Source organism: Marmota flaviventris, chromosome 1, assembly GCF_047511675.1.
Source record: "Marmota flaviventris isolate mMarFla1 chromosome 1, mMarFla1.hap1, whole genome shotgun sequence".
NCBI lineage: Eukaryota > Metazoa > Chordata > Mammalia > Rodentia > Sciuridae > Marmota > Marmota flaviventris.
In genome coordinates this window covers 136043652-136067408 of record NC_092498.1, presented here as the reverse complement: position 1 = coordinate 136067408, position 23757 = coordinate 136043652, and the positions used below count along the sequence as shown (strand labels likewise).

Genomic DNA, 23757 nt, shown 5'->3' with positions numbered 1-23757 from the left:
TAAACATCCACTTGTTAGGTGTCCCCAGGGGCTGGACAGCTAAGTCAGAGTGTGCACAGTAAATCTCAGCAGGTTCTGCCAACGACTTTTCCAAGGTGGCTCTAGCAACCTACGCTCCTAGGCATGAGTTCACAGCCTCACCAGTACCTGGCATCGCCAGTTTCTTCTTTTCTCTACTTGGGGCGGGTGTGTAAGAGTAAATTTTTACCTCTAACAAATAAACACACCAGACACCACTGTAAATCTCACTGAAGAGGATGATTTTTAATGCAATTTCATTTAACTTCAATGTCCCCCCTGAAAGCTCTCAAAAGCACTCTGTGGACTCTCAATGACATTCAATTCCTATGCCTCTTTGTTATGACTGCAAATTAAAGTGTGACATTAAAATAATACATTTTTTATAAATGCCTCTATTTATATGCAGTGCTGAGGATCAAACTCAGTGTGCCACATGCATGCCAGGCAAGCACTCCACTACTGAACCACAACCCCAGCCCCTAACATGATATTTTCTACCATCAACTTTGAAAGTCAAATATACAGTAAAATGTTCGTTGAATAATTCAGAAAACTGCCTTTTTTCTATGCTATTTGGGGAAGTGGAATCTTGATTGCTAATCCCCAGATCTTTTTGTTTTTTCTTTCAAGACAGGGTCTCAGTGCTGAGGCTGGCCTGAAATTTGCGATCCTTTTGCCTTGGTCTCTGGAATCACTGGCATAAACCATTGCAACAGGCTAGAATCTTCAATCTAAAAAGTAGTAAGTTTCTTCTAAACCGGCAACACAATTTTTATTTTTTGTAGTACTAGGGATTGAAGCCAGGGGTGCAATACCGCTAAGTTATATACCAGCTGCAGTGCACCCCCACCCCCATTTTGTTCCTCTCTCAATTTCTTTTTGAGACAGTGTCTTGCTCAACTGTCCAGACTGGCCTTGAACTTGTAATCCTGCCTCGGCCTCCAGAGACACTGGGGTTACGGGTGCAGATCGGCGCCTGGCCTGGCAACACCATTCCATATACAAACTATTGCTTTGCTGCATCAGAGTCATGTCTTAATCTGATATTTTTCCATAATATTTCTTTCCTAGTGGGAAAACAGCTTGAAATGTATCCTTCCCTCAACTCTTTATTCTCAAAAGATCCCCCTGAAAAAAATTACCTAATTTGGTCTTCTTTATCTGATAGGCTTCAAAGAGAACCTGGAGCTCCTGGTACTTTTGGGTTAGGTGTGCTTTCCGAGTGTCCAGTTGGGGCTGATATAAAAGGTTTCCCTCTGCCAGGCTCCGGTTGCTGGCAAGTGTCATTTCTTTGTTAAGCTGAAGAGTCTGCGTCTATAAGAAACACACAAGATGATGAGAACCACAGCGTATTAATTCATGGAAGGCCCCAGGGTCCCTGTGCCACCCCCACGAGCTTGCTCTTCCTTGCTGGTCCAGGCTGGCACTACATGCTGGGCAGATGCTGCCGGCCCAGACCCAAGTCCCACTAGTCAGAGGGATGTCATGTGGATGCTGCTTCCCATTCTATGGCCAGCTTCCTTTCCAACATGTTTCCAGGATGGGCTTTGTCCTGGGACTCCAAGCAGAGCTTTCACTGCAATGATTCACTGTGACTTGAATTCTTTACTACCCCTGTGCTCACAGAAGTCAACAGCTATAAAGACACAGGGCTGGATTTGTTCAAAACAAATTTCTGCTGCTCGAGAGGAAGAATCACTTTTATCAGAGGGAGACCAGTTTGCATAATGTCAGCGCATGATTCCTAATCAGGCTTAGAGATGAGACAAGCCAGCTGAGACACCTTCAGAAAGAACCAAGTTGACCGCATCCCCCCTCATCGTCTTTCCCATCACCAGCCCTTCCAGGCTTCCCCCATCAGCAAAGCTGACTCCCCAAGGTGGGGAGGACTTATTTTGTCCAACAAGGGCCTCCTGTAGTCCTCTTAAATGATGAGAACAGGCTATCTGGTAGGTAAAGAAGGCCACTTGTACTGCTGCAGTCTGGCTGGGCACAATTCAGGAGCCACTTGTCAAAAGAAACGAACTTTATTTTTAGAACACACACACCCCGCACCACACAGCTCTTCAGGAAAACCCTCAGAGCCCAACTGCCACCACCGGCTTCCCACAAGCCTCTCAACCTCCCCCACTCCTGCTCTTGAGGCCAATTGGCTGGGTCGCATGGGCGGAGCCAAAAAAAGTCCCCCAATGAGCAGCTCCGTGGTCTGAAAGGGCGGGGAAACAATCCAATGAGCATCACCGCAGAGGAGCCAATCAGTTGGCAGCTAGAAGTTTGCTGGGACCCCTTCGGCTGTGGCTCTCAACACTGTACAGACCTCCAGGGTGAGAGGTGCAATGGGAAGTCTGAGGAAAAGGGAAGGTCAAAACTGAGATGGTGTGCTTAAGGAAAAAAAAATCCACATTGTTCTATCACTCACGATCTGCTCTTCTACGGCAGCCATCTCGCTTTCTGCATTTGAAGCTTCAAAAACAAACAATTCTTTCCCCAGGTCACATCTGTGTTTCCCTTTAAGGAGCTCTTCTTAGCCACACCCTAGTCATCTCATTTTCCCCTTAATGTTTTCTACCACCCCACCCAGTCTACAGTTCACTACTACTTCCTTCCTTTTGATACTTTTGGATATAGCTTCTTCCACTCCCCCCACCTCCCACCATACCCATTTATTACTCTTGCAAAGTTCCCATGAGACAGACACATGCAGGCCGGCAGGCAGGCAGATGCACAGACACAGACAGACAGACAGACAGACACACACACACACACAGTATAGGGACTCACCAAACCACCAGAACAAAGGAAGAAGAAGAAAAAAAAGCAATGTCTCAATCAGGAGACCCCTTACCACTGAGCAGAAGGACTCTACTCAGCAGATAATCTGTTTCTCCCAGACAAACTCAAGCTAGGCCCAAAGTCCATGAAAAATTAGCCTAAAACTGAAAGGATTTCAATCACAGAGGAGCTCAATACTATAAAAACTGGGAACACTCTCTCCAAAATTAAAACAGCAGCAACATTCACATCTTGTTCTGCTGCTTTCAGCAAGCAAGGAAGGTCTTGGAGGTGGAAAGACCTACTTTAACCTGGGTTCCTGGGAGGCAGGAGGAGCTCCTGCTCCCAGGCCCCCCCACCTTCCACATCCTCCAGAACACTGTGCTCTTTGCTCTGTGGGCTTTACATACCAAGGTCCTGCAGGCAAGTCTTTCCTTTAACTGTTAAGTCTTTTGAAAGACCAAACAAAACTAAACCATTGTATAGTCACTCTGGAAAACAGCTGGGCATTTTTTTTTATATCTATAAACCAAACACATTAACTACCATATCACCCAGAAATTACTAATCCTGGGAATTCATCCCAGAAAAATGAAAGTTTACGTACAAAAACCTGCACATGAATGCTCTCAAAGGCTTTATAATAGCCTAAATCCTGAAGCAGTTTTTAGGTGTCTTTCACCAGGTGAATGGTTAAATAAACTGTGCCCATACAACCACACCATGGAATAGTACTCAGCAATTTAAAAAAAAAGAACACACTAATCAAACACAAGACACTGAGAAAAAGCTACAGGGAATTACATGGAGCAACAACATGAAATTAATCCCCAAAGCCCATGTGCTTCATGATTCCATGTACATGGAATTCTTGAAAAACACAATCATGTAAATGGAAAATGGGGCGGGGGAGGGGGAAGGTGAGTGTGATCCTCATGGTAATGGAAATGCTCTATGTGCTGTACCCTGGTGGGATCAGGGTCAATAAATACTCTGGCTGTGAAAATTCAGTGTACTAGAATTTCACCCAATTCTGCCACTGGGGTAAATAAGGCAAAGGAGACACAAGGTCTCAGTATTATTTCTTACAGATGCATTCAGATCTATGATCCTCTCAAGTTAACTATTGCTGATATCTTTCCCTCCCACTGGCCTCACCTCATGGACAGTTAGGACCAGGACATGGGCTCCTGCTCCCAGACCTGCTAGTCTATGTACTTTATTATTCTGATTTCAATCAATTCTTTATTCAATAAATATTAATTGAGCAAATATTACTTGTCAGGCTCTGAGGTAGACACAGAGAATTCAGAGAAGTGGGAACATGCCTGTGTCAACAGAGCTGAACACATCAGCCCGAAAATTGGCAAACAAGTCTCGGGCACTTGGGTCTCCTCTTCCTTCAAGTTCATCCTCTCAGAGACCTCCCTGGTCATCCTATCTACACCAGCAGCCACTCTGTCACAACACTTACTTATTTCATCAGTGAGACTCAAATTTGGTTTCATGCTGTCAGTCTCTCATTTTGGAACATGAGCTGCATGTCTGCTGTCTCTGGCCTGGTGGGTCATCTGGGACACAGCAACCCCACCTCAAAGACCTGCTGAATGAGTTATGAGCCCCACCCCCACCCAAAAAAGCCCAAAGTCATTTGAGGCAAAGTCTAGTTAAAGAAGGTGGATAACAAAACAGAGTAAAATGTAGGGGCTAGGGATGTAGCTCGGTGGTAGAGTGCTTGCCTGACATACAAAAGGCCCTGGGTTCTACTCCCAGTACTGCAAAAAAGAAAAAAAAAAAAAAAAAACCAAGAAAAAAGAAAAAAACATGAGCTGTGTTTGTTGTTAAGGAATAAGAGCCTCAGATCCATTATGCAACAGATGGGTTCCCCTAATAAGGTCACTTGAGAATGAGGCTTTGTCGGGATGCATGGGGGTTACTCTTAGGGTAATTCCAAAAGCAGAATTTCCCTGAACGCCCTAAGGAAGGGCAGCACAGTAAGTGTAGGTCTCCCAAGGAGACCCCTGGAAAGGCAGCAACACTCAAGCGTTGAATACCAAAATAAATAAATAAATTCCAGGTGATTCCAATATATAGCTAGGCTGAAAAACATGGCTTCAAATTCACTGTAAAATGCATCTTCCAAAAGAAAAAATACATATTTTTCCCGCAGAATATAAATCAAGTTGAAATCACCTGCTCTACACATTAGAAAAGCCCTGTAAGAAAGAAACAGAAACACAGGCTATAAGCAAAAGGCAATTCATTTGAACAGGACACACAAAGACAAAGGCACCAGCCAGCAAGGGGCCAAAGGACTCCAGATGAGGACAACCAAAGACTGCTACATGGGACCTAATTTTTCATACCCTTTGGGGATTCAGACATTTTCATACAGACACATCTGGCACTACACCAGAGCACCCTCGGGGTGGACCACAGCAGCGGGGGCAGGGCTAGGGCAAGGGCCATGTGCTAAGGGCCAGTAGAGCTTTTCCTAAGCCCGGGAATGGTGCAGAACACTCCTGTGATGTTGCCTTAGAGGGAGGAAAAGACTTGCTCCTCAATATTCTTTTCCCTTGTTCCAGTTGAGGAGAATGAGGAACACCCACTTTTGTTCATCTACAAAGCAAAGGCAAGCTGGCCAGGACAAGACCAGCACCCCCAAGAACGCGGATACACACCTCGCAGCAAGGCGCAAGTGGCAGCCTGATTTTCACCCTCTCAGACTAATGCCTCCATGCCTATAACCAAATCTGTACTATCAATCAGCAGAGAGGGCCACTGTATTTCAGGAACCGACAGACTAGAAAATACGGTAACTTGCCTCTCGTCCTCTTCTTCGTGGTAGGTACCAACATACCTGAAACCGAAAAAAGCAGTGCCAACTTGATCTTTCTCATGATTCTTTTTCTTAACCATAAAGAAATCTTTTCAGGAAATAATAATTTCTCTGTGGTAAAGAAACATTTTTATAAATGCATCCAGTTTCACTTCAGTTTCCTTTTTTCTTCTAAAGAAAAATGAGATGCACAATACCAGCACTTATAGTTACGCTCCCTTTGCATGAAGCTCTTTCTGCTGCCTGAAGGGCGTTCACCCAGTTAATACAGAGACCTCAGAATGATAGGATTTTTTTCACTTTTCTCTACTTATAATTATCATAGTTAAAAGTTGAATCATTAAAATAATCATATAATTTTATAAAAAAAAAATTCTTACATTAAAAAACCTGTTATAGAATAGACATGATTGCCGTATGTATATAGATGACTCTATGACCAGTGTGATTCTGCAATCTGTAAAATCAGAAAAATGAGAAATTATACCCCAATGATTCAAATGTATGAATTGCCAAGATCATTGTAATGTCATGTGTAGCTAAAAAAAAAAAAAAAAAAAAAAAAACCACCTGTTAGGGGGCTGTGGTTGTAGCATGTGTGAGACCCTACGTTCAATCCTCAGCACCACATAAAAATAAATAAGTAAAATAAAGGTATTGTGTCCAACTACAATTAACAAAAAAGAAAACAAAACCTTGTTAGCTATAAATACAATCAGAAGGGTGAATGCTCTAAAGAAAAAAAAATTGCCTTTGTTTTAAAAATGAAAAAATAAAATTGCCTTGTCTCAAAATAAAAAAATTAAAAGGGCTGGGGATGTGGCTCAGTGGTTGAGTGCCCCCGAGTTCAATCGTTCAATCCCTGGTACAAGGGATTTTTTTATTTTTATTTTTCACTTGTCCAAGGCAAAAAGGTAGAGATACCTTTATCTCTTGGGATACATACATTCATGTATCAGTGCTCTGAGAGCACACATTCTATTCTAAAACGTACATGTTATTAATTTTTATTTTGGTTGAGGGAATATAATAGAAAACTCAGAAAGAAAACAGAAACTTCCCACTGCAAAAGCAATATTTACAAATGCTAGGACACCGGGACGGAGAAAGGAGATTGCCTGTGGCTCTGCCGGTCAGTGCCAGGTCAAGGATTTGGGTTTCCAATGGATGGTTTCCAAACCAGCTGCTTCTACAATGTGATATTCTGATTTGAGCTGGCCAGAGTCTGGCTCCTTCGTCTATAATTATAACTGCCTTCCTAAACACCAGGCAGACAAATCTGTCCACATTTCCAAGCTAAAGCTTCCTCATGCTCATGCAAGAATAATCAGGGCAGTCCCTGACCCCCCCTCTATATTACAATAAAATCCTCATCACAGCAAAATAAATGACATTACTGAATTAGATTAGTAAATTTAAACAAATGAATGGTAATTCTTTTTTTTAATTTTATTTTTTAGGTGTAGATGGACACAACACAATGCCTTTATTTTTATGTGGTGCTGAGAATCTAACCTGGGTCTTGCCCATGCTAGGCAAGCACTCTACCGCTGAGCCATAATCCCAGCCCTAAATGAATGGTAATCCTTAATAGTCGTGGAAGTCTGTTGAATGCTCAAAATCCATAAGCACTTGGGATATGAGATAGTTTACTTACAGTAAAAAAATAGAGGTATGCACTGTTACCCATCACCATTTTCAGAAGGCCTAGTATTAACCAAAGTGAACATCCACACTCATTTTAATAAACAAGCAAACATTTTGTTAGAGAACAAGCAGAAGCTCCATGCCTGACATACAAGACACTCCTTCCTCCACCTCTCTGCTCACACTAGCTGCTCATCCCAGATGGCTCTCCTGTCCAGATGGCTCTCCTGCCCAAATCTCTGCTGCAAACACTACCCTGACCAAGGCCCTGATAATAGCTATGAGCTGTCTTTGCACTTCCCTTAGACTGACCACCCACACAATGCTAGACCCTCTGAGGTTCTCCTTTATTGATATGTAATCCACATGAAGTCTGGAGACATGTGATCATAAGCCAAGGAAGCCAGTGCCCACCGGAAGCCTGTAGAACCTCCCAGGGAAACATAGGCACCTTGATGTCAGATACTGGGCCTCTAAACTGTGACAGAATACATTCCTGGTCTGTGCTTGTGGTGGTAGGGATTGAACCCAGAGCCTTGCACATGCTAGGATTCTAGGATACAGTTTGCATTGGGCTATATTACCAGCCCACATTCCTGTTGTTTTAAGCCACAACATTTGTGGTGATTAGTTAGAGCAGCCAGAGAAAACCAGTCCAGTGATGGAATCTTCCCTCTGGCCTTGAGATCCACTTCCCATCTTGCTCTATGCCTCAGAAGCCATACTGACACTTCAATAGGTCACTTGCCCCTGGCTCTGGTTGGGTTCAGCAGTGGAAACTAAGGGTGGAAGAAGAGTAAAATGGTGGTGGCAGGGGTTGGGGGTAATTCTCTTGGTCCCCTTGGCATGATGTGGCAACAGACAGACAAGCCTCTCTCTCCCTCTCCCGGTCCAGTCCTCTGGGCCTGGAGGGGGGTATAACTATTGCCAACCTTGTAGTAGCCCTTGGAGTCTCAACACATTCTTTCCCTGTGAGGAATCCCTCCATTAAGAATCAAATCCCTTGAGCTGGGGATGTGGCTCAAGTGGTAGCGCGCTCGCCTAGCATGCGTGCGGCCCAGGTTCGATCCTCAGCACCACATACAAAACAAAGATGTTGTGTCCGCTGAAAACTAAAAAATAAATATTAAAAAAATTCTCTAAAAAAAAAAAAAAAGAATCAAATCTCTTTATGAAGACTTGAATTGGGAGTCAACATACCTTATATACAAATAGAGATATGAAAAATTGTGGTATATATGTGTATTAAGAATTATAGGGGCTGGGGATGTGGCTCAAGCGGTAGCGCGCTTGCCTGGCATGCGCAGGGCACTGGGTTCGATCCTCAGCACCACATAAAAATAAAATAAAGATGTTGTGTCCACAGAAGAAAACCTAAAAAATAAATTAAAAAAAAAAAAAAAAAAGAATTATAATGCGGGCTGGGATTGTGGCTCAGCGGTAGAGCGCTCACCTAGCACAGGCGGGACCCAGGTTCGATCCTAAGTACCACATAAAAATAAAGGCACTGTGTTGTGTCCATCTACACCTAAAAAAATAAATATTAAAAAAATTATAATGCAAAAAAAAGTACATGTATAATGGCATAAATTGGCGCAAACATACTTTATATACAGAGATACGAAAAATTGTGCTCTAGATGTGTAATAAGGATTGTAATGCATTCCACTGTTGACATGTATTAAAAAAAAATAATAAAATCAATTAAAAAAAAAACTACTGCCACAGCTACTGGGGCTGTAGCAGTAGCGCACTTGCCTGGCATGTGTGAGGCACTGGGATTGATTCTTAGAATCACATATAAATAAATAAAGGTCTATCAACAACTAAAAAAATAAAAAAGAATCAAATCCCCAGCTGGATGTGGTGGTGCACACCTGTAATCCCAGCAACTCTGGAGACTGAGGCAGGAGGATCACAAGTTCAAGGCCAGCCTTGGCAACTTATGAGATGTAGCTCAGTGGTTCAATCCAGGAGAGGGAGGTAGCAAAGGGGGTGGGCTAGGGAGGGTAAAAGAAAAGGAAGAAAAAATAATAATCAAATCCCACAAGTTGAATGTGCCTATGTCTTGCCAGAAGCCTGACTGATTTAACTTGAATTCTAGAGCTATTTTCTCAAAGAAGTGAAGCGACATTTAAGCTCATATCTACTTTTGGATGAAGACATTAAGCCCCTGAAGAGCAGAGCTGTGCTTTGCTCCTGTCCCTGGTCCTAGAACTGAGTGCAGTACTCAGACCATCCTAGTATCCTACCAGTTTCATCCCTAAGAATCTTAATAGCTGGGGCCTTGGGATATTCTTTGTCAGTTTTTGTTAAAATCTTGCTAAGCTCTTCTGAACATTCGCTTTATTAAATGTTTATCATAGATTTTTAAACAGTAAAATCATAAGTTATTGCTTATCATTGCAAACGACAGACTTTGCCTAGGAAATCACCTGAACTCCAAGTTGCCACAGTAGTGACAACAATTTGGTAGAGAAACACACAAGGAAAAAAAACTGGGATTATGAAAAACGACTGCTCTAAAACTAGACAAGCAGCACCAGTGGAGAAACCTCAGGCACAAAGTAAGTGGTCATGCATAATTCCTTTCTCTGCAGCAGAACTTCAGCTCTATTGAACTTGGAAAGCTTATCAGTATGTGAGCACTGTTACCATGAGAGTCTTGAAATCACCATAAAACTTCTGTTCCTTGACATCAGCTCACCATGGCCACAACAACAACATGCTCCAACACAGTAAGTGATGGCTCCATTCATTGATTCAAGAAATACTTAGGAAGCTCTGCACGCGTCCAGTGCGGGCTTCATGAAAGAAGGTTCGGTTCATAAGAAATTGCTAGTGAGTTTTAAATTAAAGAGACAGACTCTCATTACCTTTAATATCAGCTCTGAGCCGGCTTCTCCTAGCTCCCGCCTCCAGCCACCTAATGCGGTGGCAAGGTTTACAGAAGAGAGAGCGCACGCGCGCCAGGGAGTGAGCTTTTATTGGAGAATAAAAAATTCCAGGGAAAATCCCATCCAATGAAGGTTAAGGGGGACAGCATCCCAAGGTCAAGGATAACGATTGGGTCTTCAGGTCAGTGGCCAGGCAAGCTTCTGCACGGACAAGCCCTCAGACCTGGGAAAGGGTGGGGAAGACTTTTAACACAGCTGTGTTTAAGCGCATCTCCCCAGCCAGGGAGGTAACTCAAATCATGTGCAAGGATGGCCTCCCACAGGAAGCACTCCCAAGTGCCAGGCTCTGGGAAACCAACGATTAGAGATCAGTCTGGACCTCCAGAACCTCAGTCAAGATCATCTGCATACATGAGGCTCTGAAAGTTGCACACAGCCCGAGTCCAGGGGCGGGCCATTCATTTTGCTTCGCAGCAGTACAGCCCTGCACACAGACTGCATGTGCTCTTCAAATAAAGAGCCCAAGAGCAAAAGGAAGAATACAAAAGTTGGTGTGATTTTTAAAGATCTACTAAATTAAGTAAGAAGTTACTGATGGAGACCTGGAAACTTCACTCTTATCAGCATTTTCCACTTTTTTTGTTGTTGTTGTTAAATACTAGGGATGGAACTCAGAGGCATGCTACCACAGAGCTGCATCACAGCCCTTTTAGTCTTTCTTGAAACAGGGACTAAGTTTCACAGGCTGGCCTTAAACTTGTGATCCTCCTGCTGCAGCCTCCTTGCGGAGATGGGATCACAGGTGCATTCACCAGCTAGCATGTTCCACATTTCAATATCTGCTAACACGTACTGCACTATGCTACCTTCTCTTCACATTATTATCTCCATTTCATCCTCTGATGAAAGTGAGGCAAATCTGTCTTAATTTTTACCCAGGAGAAAGGAAATGTAATTTTATGGAAGTTAAGTGACCTGCTATGATACCATCAGGATATTTTGCCTCCAAGTGTGTCTTCTACATGATTTTGTCATAGAACCTAATGAAGATTCACTAGTTCACTATCATCTATTTTCAAGTTCCAAGAATCATCCATATTTCATTACTACTTACATCTTTTATTTAACTTTATATTGAGGACATTATCAAATACAAAGCAAAAGTAGAGAGACAGGTATGATGAAACCATGGGTAACATTTTCCCTGGGGTCAACAATTAGCAAAATCTTGTCAATCTTTGTTCTATCCTCCCACTTTTTCCTATTTCTTCCTCCCAATTCCACCAGTGTTGGGAATAAACCCAGGGCCTTGCACATGCTAGGCAAGCACTCTGCCACTGAGCCACAACCCCAGTCCTTACTTTAAAAAAAAAAAAAAAAAGGTCTTTCTTTCTTCTTCTTCTTTTTTTGAAAGCCAACTTTTGGAAGATTAAGTTAGTGCCTAAGCAGTCCCCCCAAATGACCAGTAAGCTTGGTCATTTTTGATCATTGGTCCAAATGACCAAAAGTCATCTTAATCTTTCGATGCAGTCAACCACTTTGATGCTTAAATTGCCATCATGGCCCATGCAGACCCTTCCAGCCAACTCTGAGGTTGACATTACTGCTCTCCTGCTCTCCAAAACACCCACTGTCATGATGGCCTGGCCCTTCTCAAAGGAATACTGGTTATTCTTGGTGGGAAACCTGAATTTTAATTTTTTTTTTTTTTTTTTTTGTACCAGGATAGTTGAACTCACGGGCACTCAACCACTGAATCACATCCCCACCCCTATTTTATATTTTTAATTTAGAAATAGGGTCTCACTGAGTTGCTCAGAGCCTTGCTTTTGCTGAGGATGGCTTTAAACTTATGATCCTCCTGCCTCAGCCTCCCGAGTTGCTAGGATTATAGGTGTGAGCCACTACATCTGGCCTGTTTTTATTCTGAATTTTTCTTCAGATAAAATTAAATTCAAAGTTTTCTATAATTCAAAGATGAAAAAGAAACAAATCTTAGCTCTTATACCTTTCCACTAGTGAAAGAGTTCAGACCTATTAAGACCTTAAATACAACAGGCTTATGGATTAGGTGATAAAGAAAGGCAGTCAGCAATGTTAATGATATCTCCTCTTATTGCATTACATTTGATGTATCGCACCAATTAATTTTAAGTAAAGTTTGCCGGAATTATAGACAATTTGAGTTTGGTCTTTATATTAAATAATAATAATAACCTAACCTTTATATTAAAGGTTAGGTTATTATTAAAAAGCCCAACTTCATTTTCCATTCAGAAATAACCTTGTCAATGAAGAACCTCACCACTCTCTCCAACTAACTTCTGGTTTTCAGATGAAACCTATACAATCCCAGAGGTGTACTGTAAACACAACCTAATGTGACATCGTTAAATTCAAATGTTAAGTTCTACTGAAGTTAAAAAAAAAAAAAAGCTGCAGAGACTGTTTTAACATGGTGACAAAATTAAAGATTTGAAAAAACAGCTAACATAGAATCATAGAACATTATGAAACTGTCCTAAAATACAACTATCCTGGGGGCTGTGTGAAACCCATCTCCAAGGCTACATACAGCCTACTCAGGAAGGAAGTTTATTGGCTGCTTATCAAAAGTTGCATCAGACAACCCACTCAACAAACAAAATGTTACTTCCAATTATCAAATTAATACAGATATTTTATTTTTTATAAAAAAAAAATGTCAAAGTCTTGTTGAGATGAAATTTGCTTCCCTCTGAAAGGAGCAGGCAATAGGATCCAAACTCAATCTCTTCCATATGGAAGTGGGTTGCACCTAAAAATCAGCACATCATTCACTTAATGCAAGTGACCACAGAAATGCAAAAAGCTAGACTCAAAAATAAATGGAGTTGTGGCCCAGTGGTACAGCACTTGCCTAGCATGTGGAGGCACTGGGTTCCATCCTCAGCACCACATATAAATAAATGAATAAAATAAAGGTCCATCAACAGCTAAAAAATATATTTTAAAAGATAAATGGACCATCCTAAAGAAGAAATAAGTAGTCTCAGGCATACACATTGGCAGTTTTCCACATTTGGCAGGCACAATATACTAGGGGTTTGTTTTTTTCCTAGAAGAAATATTCAGAGAAAACACAAGCTTTCCCTACTTTTTGGACTTATTATTTGGATAATATAACAGGTGTGAGTGGTTCTGATACTTGTAGGTGCTATAAAATGTTACTTTACTAGAATCACTGGCCATATAACAACGGGAGACTGGGGTGGAGGAGAGACGTAAGGATCAGAAGACAGGATGGTCCGCCCACACTGATCACAATGCTAACTGCCTTTGTCTCTGGTCTCCCAAAAGCAGGGAGTTGTCACCTTAGCCCCACTGTAGACTTAATCACAATCTCAACAGTAGAATCTGGGAATCCTCCACCACACAGAACCAGTTAACCAAGCAGTTTGGTAAAAGCACACATATGCTAAACACTTTATAGACACATAGACATCTGCTTTTTTTTTTTTTTTTTTTTTGTGGTGGTGGTGGTGGTGGTACTAGGATGGAACCTAAGGGCACTGTATTACTGTACTACATACCCAGCCTTTTCTAAATTTTTATTTTGAGACAAGGCCTTGCTAAGTTGCTGAGGCTGGCCTTGTTTGTACTCAATGATCCTCCTGCCTCAGGCTCCCAAATCACTGGGATTACAGGCATGCACGACACAATTGACTGGGCCGAGTCCACTAGTTTTATTTTCTCACATAGACTACATCCTTTCATATGGAGTGAGAACTCAGACAGTACTCAAGCAACAGGGAAGCAAAATCCAGGAATTCTTCAATTTTTCCTCAATCTAGTCCACATTTAATTCACCAGTGAGTTTTTTCCCCTAGTGAAATCCTTTATATTAACTCTTTCTAAAGCACTCAGTTAACAGTTTTCTTTTTTCCCTTATACTTATTTTTTAGTTTTAGGTGAATACAGTACCTCATGCTCTACCACTGAGCCACAACCCCAGCCCCATCAGTTTTCATAGAAACTCTTTTTCTTTTCAGTCATTACTCATCAGTTGCCAAAGTGTTTACTGAAATCACATAATTACTAAACAAATAAAACTAGACTAAAGAGGTCTGAAAGCAAACACATTTGGCCCTCAAGTAAGTGGACAACTCCAGTGTGGGAACAGAAATGCCCAGGCACCTCACCATGACGGGAACAGGTGGGGGACAGACCAGTCACTACTTTTAATGAAGGGCATGAAGCATGCAATTACTGAAACACTTAGTTAAGTGGAGGAAGTCAATTAATAGCTTCTACGGTAATTTAAAAATCAAGATCCTCTTTTTATAGCCAGATGAGGTGGCACACAGCTACTTGGGAGGCTGAGACAGGAAGAGTGCAAATTCAAGGCCGGGCTCAGCAACTTAGTGAGACCCTATCTCAAAATTAAAAAAGAAAAAGGCCAGGATGCAGTTCAGTGGAAAAGCACCCCTGGGTTCAATCCCCCAAAACAAAAAGCCTCTTTATTCCCCTTCCCTCTCAAAAAAACAGCCTATGGAAGACAGAATTCCTAAGCCCTCGTTTATTTCTTCTTCTCTTTTCTTTTTGATACTGGGGATTTGAACCCAGGAATACTTTACCACTAAGCTACATTCGCAGTCTTTTTTGAGAAAGGGTCTCATTAAGTGGCTAGGGTCGGGCTAATTCCTGAGGCTGGCCTTGAACTTGTAATCCTCCCACTATAACCTCCCAGGTTGCTGAGACTACAGATGTACAACACCGTGCTTGTTTGAACCTTAATATTTATTAGTAATTTCTGACTAGAACCAACAACCAAAGCATTCAATGTTTATTAAGAGCTTAATGGATTTTCCTCATCTCTATTTCCTTTTAACTGCAATTTGAAGAAATCAATGTATGAGTATTTTCAGTCTTTACATAAGTGCAAATAAAAAAATAAATGCCTGTCAGGTGGATCCTGGATTTACGACTATTAAACACTGTATCTTGCCAGGCTCGGTGGTGCTCGCCTGTAATTCCAGTGACTTGGGAGGCTGAGGCAGAGAATCCAAGTTTGAGGCCAGTCTCAGCAACTTAGTAAGACCCTGTCTCAAAATAAAATAAAAATAAAAAGGGCTGGGCATGCAGCTCAGTGGTAAAGTGCTCCTGGGTTCGAAAGGAAGGGAGGGGAGAATGGGAGGCAGGCAGGCAAGCTGTACAATCATACCTGATGTAGGGAATCAGATGTTTTACCCAAAGGACTGCCTAGATATATATGTGTTAGTTGGTTTTCTATCACTATAACAAAATACCTGATATAATCAAGGTATAAAGAAAAAGATTTATTTTGGCTCACATTGGAGGTTCTAGTTCACAAGCAGGCACACCCAGTGATTTTTAGGCATTTGGTGGGGAGCACCTGGGGGAGCAAAGCTGCTCCCCTCATGGCCAGTTAGAAAAAGAGCCGGGAAGTGGCCAGGGTCCCTCAATCCCTTTGGGGTCCCACTAGGCCCCCATCTCTCAAGGGTGGTAATAGTACCACCTTGGTGACTAAGCCTTTAACAGGCTTGTGGGGGACATTCAAGATTCAAACTATGGCAAAAAGTTAAGATTTATGCATTTTGGTTTGAAAAATACTAGATACTTCCCTGCTTTCTCAAAGAGACTCCATGAAACTAAGGTAGCTAGCCTTTCCTTGATGACACAGAAATGTCATTATGAATATCCAAAAACTACTATACTTTCTAGATAGATCAATAAGTACCCTTGGACTATGGAAACAGATGGATACATTATCCCCTAAATAAGCATTTGCCAAAACAGGCCCCATAAGAACAAGTCCCATAAGATTCTCCACTCAAGTCCTACAATCAAGTATGTCTGAGAATAATACTACATACATATACATAAGCCCTTCTAGAGCTTTGCCACATAGCCCAGGCAGTGAGAAAGCAGCAAAGCAAGCAGGCAGAGACACAAAACCAACCCCCCTTGAACTCACTGGCTTCCAAATCTATCACCATGGAACCCCCTGTTAATCATTAACATTCACAAATTAGAGCTCAATGGGAAACGCTAACCCAAATCACACAGCCCCACACTACAGAATGAAAAACAGAAATGGCTCCCATATATTGGATTTTTATTGCCAGGCACAGTGTTAAACAGTTTATACATATATTTTTTTCCTTAGTACTGGGGATTGAACCCCGGGGCACTTAACCACTGAGTCACATCCCCAGACCATTTACATATATATATATATATATATTTCTTACTTAGAAGCAGGGTCTTGCTGAATTGCTTAGGGCCTGAATAAGTTGCTGAGGCTGGCTTTGAACTCCTGATCCTCCTGCCTCAGCCTCCCAAGCTGCTGGGATTACAGGCAAGCGCCACCACACTTGGCTACACACATCATTTTATTTAATCCCCAGAATAATTCAATAAGGACATTAAATTTCTGGTTTTGGTTTTTATTAAGAGACAGGATCTTGCTGTGTTGTCTAGACTGGCCTTGAATGCCCGACTCTGCTGCCTCAGCCTCTCAAATGGCTGGGACCACAGGTGTGCACCACCACATCCACCTTCGGATACTATTATTAATATTGCTAAATTAATGAGGAGGAAAGTGGCATTTAGGAAGATTTAATACTTGCCCCAAAGTTTACTTAAAATCTCAATCTTGTCTTAACTACTGCACTCAATAGCTGACTTCCCAATTTTCATGCATTTTAAAGCTTTTGCATTTCTATCATATATTCCTTCAACAGTCCTATGGATTGAATCCAGGGCCTTGTACATGTTAGGTAAGCACTCCACCATAAGCTACATCCCAGTCCATTTTATTTTGAGACAAGGTCTCACTAAGTTGCCCAGGCTGACTGCATTTGCAATCTTCCTGCCTCATCCTCCCGGGTAGCTGGGATTACAGGTGTGTGCCATGCACATAAATGTTTTGCTAGAGATTGAGCCAGTGCCTCACAGGTGCCTCTTCAGTGTTCTATCACTAATCCCCATCCCATGTCACATATTTCTTGATGTGACTTGCTCTATTAGTTTTTCCCTACATACTTTTAAAATATGCCACTGACAGATACATCACATGATCAAGTGTATTATTATTCAAACTGGGCAAAGCAAGACTCAGCAGGCTCTGTTCTGAATTCAGCTTATGCCCTCAAAGTCCATTATTTTGGCTACCCAAAGTTCAATTTTATCAATTATCTTTCACCTTCTAACTGATCTCTCTGCTTTCTAGTTTTATCCTCTCAAATCTCAGAATCATCCTCATAAACATCAAGGGTGACCAATCACAGCACTCCCTGACTAAATCCTCCAGTGGCTCTCTGGCTAAAGGGTCAGGCCCAATGCCTCACTACTACAGCAGATGAGGCCATCTGTCCCTTCCTGCCACTCTGACATTATCCCCCACGATTCCCTCTGCTGGTCCCTCCTGCAATGCTTGCAATACTTCAATGTCCTCTCCTCTCTTAGCTTTTGTTCCTGCTGCCCACCCCCATGCCCTGGAGCCCTGCTCCCTCATTACCTGGTTAGCTCTAACTCATCTCTGAATCACAGCTTGTGAGTCACTGTCTCCTCCAGGAAACATTCCCTGCTGACTTCCCCCACCCCTCAAAAGCTTGTTGGGTCTCCCCCAACTAGGGTGTGTAGGCTTCATTACTGTTTATTATATACAATTTTCTATGAAATCAGCTTCTGTACACCTGCACGGTCCTAGGAGCTGAAAGCTTGAGGCTGAAGGTATAGCTCAGCTGTAGACACCTGTTCAATCTCCAGCAAAGGAAGGAAAGGAACAGAAGGAGAGGGGTGGGGGGGACCTGCAACATACAGGTTTTCCATCTCCAAAGTCACTGGATTCTCCAAAAAGGTCAGGTAAATAAACACATTTTCTTGAACCTGGCTGTGTTCACATTAGTGCAAACTGCTACCTGGGGCGAACGTGAACTAGTACTCACGGTGTCCCTCCACCACACTAGGCACTGTGTTACAGACCTCAAGGATATGAACACAACCCTAACTTCACCATGCCAATGATTAACTTGGCAATAACAAAAGGTTTGGTTTAAAGGAAACATTAGCTGGGCACAGTGGGTAATGCTTTTAATAGTAGCAGCTCAGGAGGCAAGAGGCAAGAGGATCAGGAGTTCAAAGCCAGCCTCAGCAACTTAGCGAGGTCCTAAGCAACTCAGTGAGACCCTGTCTCAAAAAAATAAGAAACATTAACCTTGACACAGCTTGAGGTATAACTACTCAAATGTCTACTTTTCACAAAGTTCCCCACAATTCTATGAGAATACTTTTTTTTTTTTAGAGAGAGAGAGAGAATTTTTTTAATATTTATTTTTTAGTTATCGGCGGACACAACATCTTTGTTTGTATGTGGTGCTGAGGATCGAACCCGGGCCGCACACATGCCAGGCAAGCGCGATACTGCTTGAGCCACATCCCCAGCCCCGAGAAATACTTTCAAAACTTCCTACTGATGGGCTGTAATGTCACCTAGAAACAAGAAAGCCAAGTCCACCTCTCTACTTCCATTCTTCCCCATAAAGAAATTCAAAAAAGAACGCTCCTCTGTCTTTGTACCACTGGGCAAGACAGTTTTCCTGAACAATGATGGAATCCGAAAACTCACCTTGCTGAGGAAGGAAATAAATCAAATACAGCTCTTGTCTAAGCATGTTCTCAGCTTCAGTGATTACCCAGCCAACAGTGGCTGATACAGGTCTTTGCAAATAACTTTGTACTGTGTACTTGGCACGAATCTCCATAAAAACATTCTGCTACAAATACTGGGGGGGGAGGAGAGAATTAACCAACCCAGCTGGCCTGCCTGAGCACAAGAGCACATCCATTCTGCACACAAGGGATGAGGTTCAGTTCAGGCCAGTCTACCTCTAGGGTCCACTTTTGGCCAGTGTGATGTATTCATTCACAAGCATTATTTTAAAAAAAAAAATGTCCAGTTGCCTATAAAATAAGGTCACTGGACTTGTTTTTTTCTGTTCTTCAATGGCACCTCTTTCCTTCTCCCAACTCATTAATTACTCCTAATGGCTTTTCAAACTTGATACCTCTCCTTGATTTCAACAAGCACTTGGAAGAGTCAAGTGTGGTGAAGCACACCTGCAATTCTAGCAACTCAGGAGGCTGAGGCAAGAGGATTACAATTGGAGGCCAGCACAGGCAACTCAGCAAAACCCGTGTTAAAATTTTAAAAAGGGTTGGGGATGCAACTCAGTGGTAGAGCACCCTGAGTTCAATCCCCATACCACAGGCACTCCTCCCATCTGCTGGGCAGGGTCAGGCAATGCTAACCCTAACTCTCACACTCTTAACAATGACTCCCTCCCCCACTCTTGGCTCACTGTGCCCATTCTCCTACTGGGCCACTTGAACCCCAGTCACTTCACTCACTCAGCAGCACCAAGCGGGCACATCCTTTGCGCCAGGTGGAACTGTGCTGAACACCAGTTTGAAAACACAAACATGACAAAATAGAGCCCCTATGCTAGCTGGGCACACAGAGAAGGAAGTGACTTATAAAATGGTGTCAAGTGCAATAGAAGAAATAACCAAAGAGGCTAAGGGACCATGAGTCTATGACTGAGGTCAGGGAAGAGCTTTGGAAGAGAAAACCGTGAAGTCCTACACACAACAGGGGAGGGGGAAGTGAGGCTGGTCCCACCCCTACCAGAGCCCCAGCTTCCATCCTAATTGCTATTTAACCCGCACTTTCCAATTCTGCCTCCAGCATGGTCTCCCTGGGTCTCCCACACTCCAGCCACATTCTGCGGCCAGATGACTCTTCCCAAAGTGCAACTCTCATTCCACTGCCCCTCTGCTCCCTGCCACAAAATTAACTAACATGGAGCTCACACCCTGCATTCCACCCTCGCCAGCCTTAGTTCTTGTCATTTCCCTACACATAAGCAAATCCCATCTGGCCAGAGTAGATGGGAACTCAATAATCACACAGCCTGTCCCCGCCTTTTTGTCTCTGTGTCTCTGCTCCTGCTGTCACTTCTTTCTGATCCCCTATTTTGTCTGTCAAAATCCTTCTTAGAAAAATAAATACCTAAGTCAAGATAATGGCTGGGGACAGAGGTAGGGAGAATGCCCTTAGAACAGTGAACACAGGGTGCTTTATGTCAGGATGACAGCGTTTACCTCCTAAGTTGGGTGGCAGGTGCACAGATTTCTTTTTACTATTCTCTATACTTTCTGGTAGGCATTATTGCATTTAATAATTTATTTTCTTAAAGTTTACCCACCTACCAAAGTCCACTGTTTTACACTAGAAATCTAATCTAGGCAGAGAGCTTCTTTTCATCTAACCTTCAATGTCACTTACAAATGACATCTGGAGCCGGGCACAGTGGTGCACGCCTGTAATCCCAGCAGCTTGGGAGGCTGAGGCAAGAGGAACATGAGTTCAAAGCCAGCCTCAGAAAAGCGAGGCACTAAGCAACTCAGTGGCTGAGTGCCCCTGAATTCAATCCCTGCTACCCCCTCCCCCAAAAAACTGACATCTGGGCTTTCCTTATTCTCTTAAAAAAACTGTAGTTAAAATATACACAAAATTTATAAACCATTTTAGCTAGGCATGGTGGTGGACATGTAATCCCAGCAACTTGGGAGGCTGAAGTAGGAGGATCTCATGTTTGAGGCCAGACTCAGCAACTTAGTGAGAACCTGCTCAAAAAGCGTGGGGGCCCACTGGGGATATGACTCAGTGATAAAGCACCTCAGGTTCAATCCCCAGTACCCTTGCCTCCAAACTTGCCATTTTAACTACTTTTAAGAGTACAAATTCAATGGCATTAAGTACATTCACATTGCTGTGCCATGATCCACCTTTGTGACTCTTTCCATCTTCCCAAGCTGAAATTCTATACCTCTTTATAAAAGGTTACATGTACTTGGTTTGGTCCCAAATTCTCCTACAGGGATTATGTCCTATTGTCCTACTAGTGTTTCCTTTACAATGCCCAGGAAATGCTCAAGAGCTGTGGAACTGAAATGGAATCTTCCATCTGGGCAGTAAATATACTGTGCTTTTTTAGTTCCAGCAATAATAACCAGTGATAACTACTTACCAAGTGTTCCATTTGTACTAGGTACCATGTTAAGTATCTTACAAACCTATTTAATCTGTCCAACGGCTCTATGAAGTAAGCTATTATTATTATCCCTTTTATTTCTAACAAGGAAACTGAAATTGGAAAGACTAAATGCTTGCTAAAGGTCGCACCACTAGTATCAAAAGCCAGTTGTGGGGCTGGAGTTGTGGCTCAGTAGTAGAGCGCTTGCCTAGCGTGTGTGAGGACCTGGGTTCGATCCTCAGCTCCACATAAAGATAAATAAGTAAAATAAAGGTTTTGTATCCATATACAACAACAAAAATATTTTTTTAAAAAAGCCAGTTCTGACTCTAATATCAGTGCTATACTGCCCCTACTACACTAAAAATATAAGGAAGTAAAGATTGATTAAATAAAACAAGTGGATCAAATTTCATCTAAGGCAATCCAACAATTCTGAAAATCTCTTATTAAAGAATGGGAACACTGGATATAGTGGTGCATGCCTATAATCCCAGCAACTTGGGAGGCTGACACAGGAGATTCACAAGTTTAAAACCAACCTCAGTAACTTAAAGAGGTGCTAGTCAACTAAATGAGACCCTGACCCAAAATAAAAAGTAGAAAAAGGGCTGGGGTGTGGCCCAGTAGTTAAGCACTTCTGGGTTCAATCGCTGGTATTTAAAGAAAAAAAGGGGGGGTGGGGGGCTAGCCTCTACTGAAGACTTCCTCTGTGCCAAGTACTAACATTTAACCTCAAAAGAACTCTAAAAGGCAGGCATTATTACTGTCCTCACTTTACAGTTGAGGAAACTGAAGCATAGAGAATTTAACTTAAATGTGGTCACACAACTAACTCTTACTACATTCTTGCCACATCAGGATGCCTCCTTTAAAAAAAAACACATAAAATGAGAATTTCAGGAGAAATTTCAGAAGATATTCCTGGGCACAGTAAATTTTACTCAAATGATCCATAAAAGACTGACCCACAACAGGTAAAGCCTTTACATGAACAATAATGATCATACAACATGGAGAGAAAAAAACTCCAGTTGTATATACTCAAAAGAGTTCAAATATTGGCTTCTAAAAATCAAAGTCCAACTGCATTCATTCAGCCTGTGTGTTTGGGAAGGAGTCCTGGACTTTAAGCAAGGGTGCTACTTTTCAGTGAGCCATTATGATTCCTATAGTAGCTCTCCAGCCTCACACAAAATCACAGCCCCCAGGCCTTAGGAAAGTGGCTTCTTCTAGACCAAAGTTCATTACTTTCCACAAAACAATCTTTCAGATCCCTGGCATTCTTACTTGTGGGCATTTTCACTCACCACAGAACAAACATCCAGAATTTGAATCAATAGTGGAACTGTTCAGTGGCACCAACCAAGTGGTAGTTCCTTAGAAAGTACATAGGGAGAAGTGACCCAAGAGGCCTGGTTTACTTGCCTAATTCCCGAAGTGACAGTTCCTTTTAAGGGAGTGCCTTGCCAGTCCAATGGGGTTAATGTGGACAGATAAAGGCACATTCTACTGCCATGTAAAAATAACTTTAAGTAAAAATAAAAATGAGCCGGTTGCAGCAGCACACCCCTGTAACCCCAGCTACTTAGAAGGCTGCTGCAGAGGACTGTGAGTCTGAGATCAGCCTAGGCAACACAGTGAGACCCAGTCTCATTAAAAAAAAAAAAGGGGGGGTGGTGGTAAAAATTCAAAAATTAAGACATATGCATACAGCCAGGTGTGGTGGCACAGGCCTGTAATCCCAGCGACTGGGGGTGGGGTGGGTGCCTGAGACAGGAGGACCATAAGTTTGAGACCAGCCTCAACAACTTAGCAAGACCCTGTCTCAAAATACAAAGAGCTGGGAATGGGGCTCAGAGGTTAAGTGTCCCTGGGTTTAATCCCCAATACAAAAAAAAAAAAAGTACATGAAGGGTCAGTCCACAGCAAATAATCATTAAGGATATACTACATTTATGGAACTGTATAATGGACAGGGGAAATAGGAAAAGAAAAAAAAAAAAAAAAAAAACATGGGCCCACAAAGTCTATAGCTCCAACATTATTTTAATGTCTTGACCTGCATCAAAATTCACACACCACAATTAAAACAATGTAAGTGAAGCATAATGCACAGCCTAACAGTGAATGCCTTCAAAACCCAGCCACACTTTCCAGTCACCACAAAATATCCCCTCAGGCTTGAAGATGTCTTACTCTACAATTTAAAACACTGCCTTCTGCCAATTAAGGAAAAAAAAAAAAAGGCTTCCATTCAGGTTAAGAGATCTGATACTGTGAAAGGCCTGTTGCATTAACCATTTCTTCCTAGACCTGAGACACATAACCATTTTAATCACAGAAAGGTAAATTGTTTCCCAGGTTAATGGTGAATCAAAAATTTACTTAATATTGAAATGAGACTATTAACCTGTCAGGATGATTTGGTATTAATGACTGTCAGTTAACTTTGAAAGAGAGAAGAGGAAGTGATTGT

General features: G+C 42.3%; 1 protein-coding gene across 1 annotated transcript in view; it reads right to left on the bottom strand.

The window, feature by feature from the left end:
* Vps37b (VPS37B subunit of ESCRT-I) overlaps window positions 1-23757 on the bottom strand; it is a 30555-nt gene that overhangs the window by 3834 nt on the left and 2964 nt on the right. Inside the window, exon 2 of the mRNA XM_027921346.2 lies at window positions 1164-1335. Coding sequence (XP_027777147.1) covers window positions 1164-1335 — 172 coding nt within the window. The remainder of the gene's footprint in view (window positions 1-1163; window positions 1336-23757) is intronic.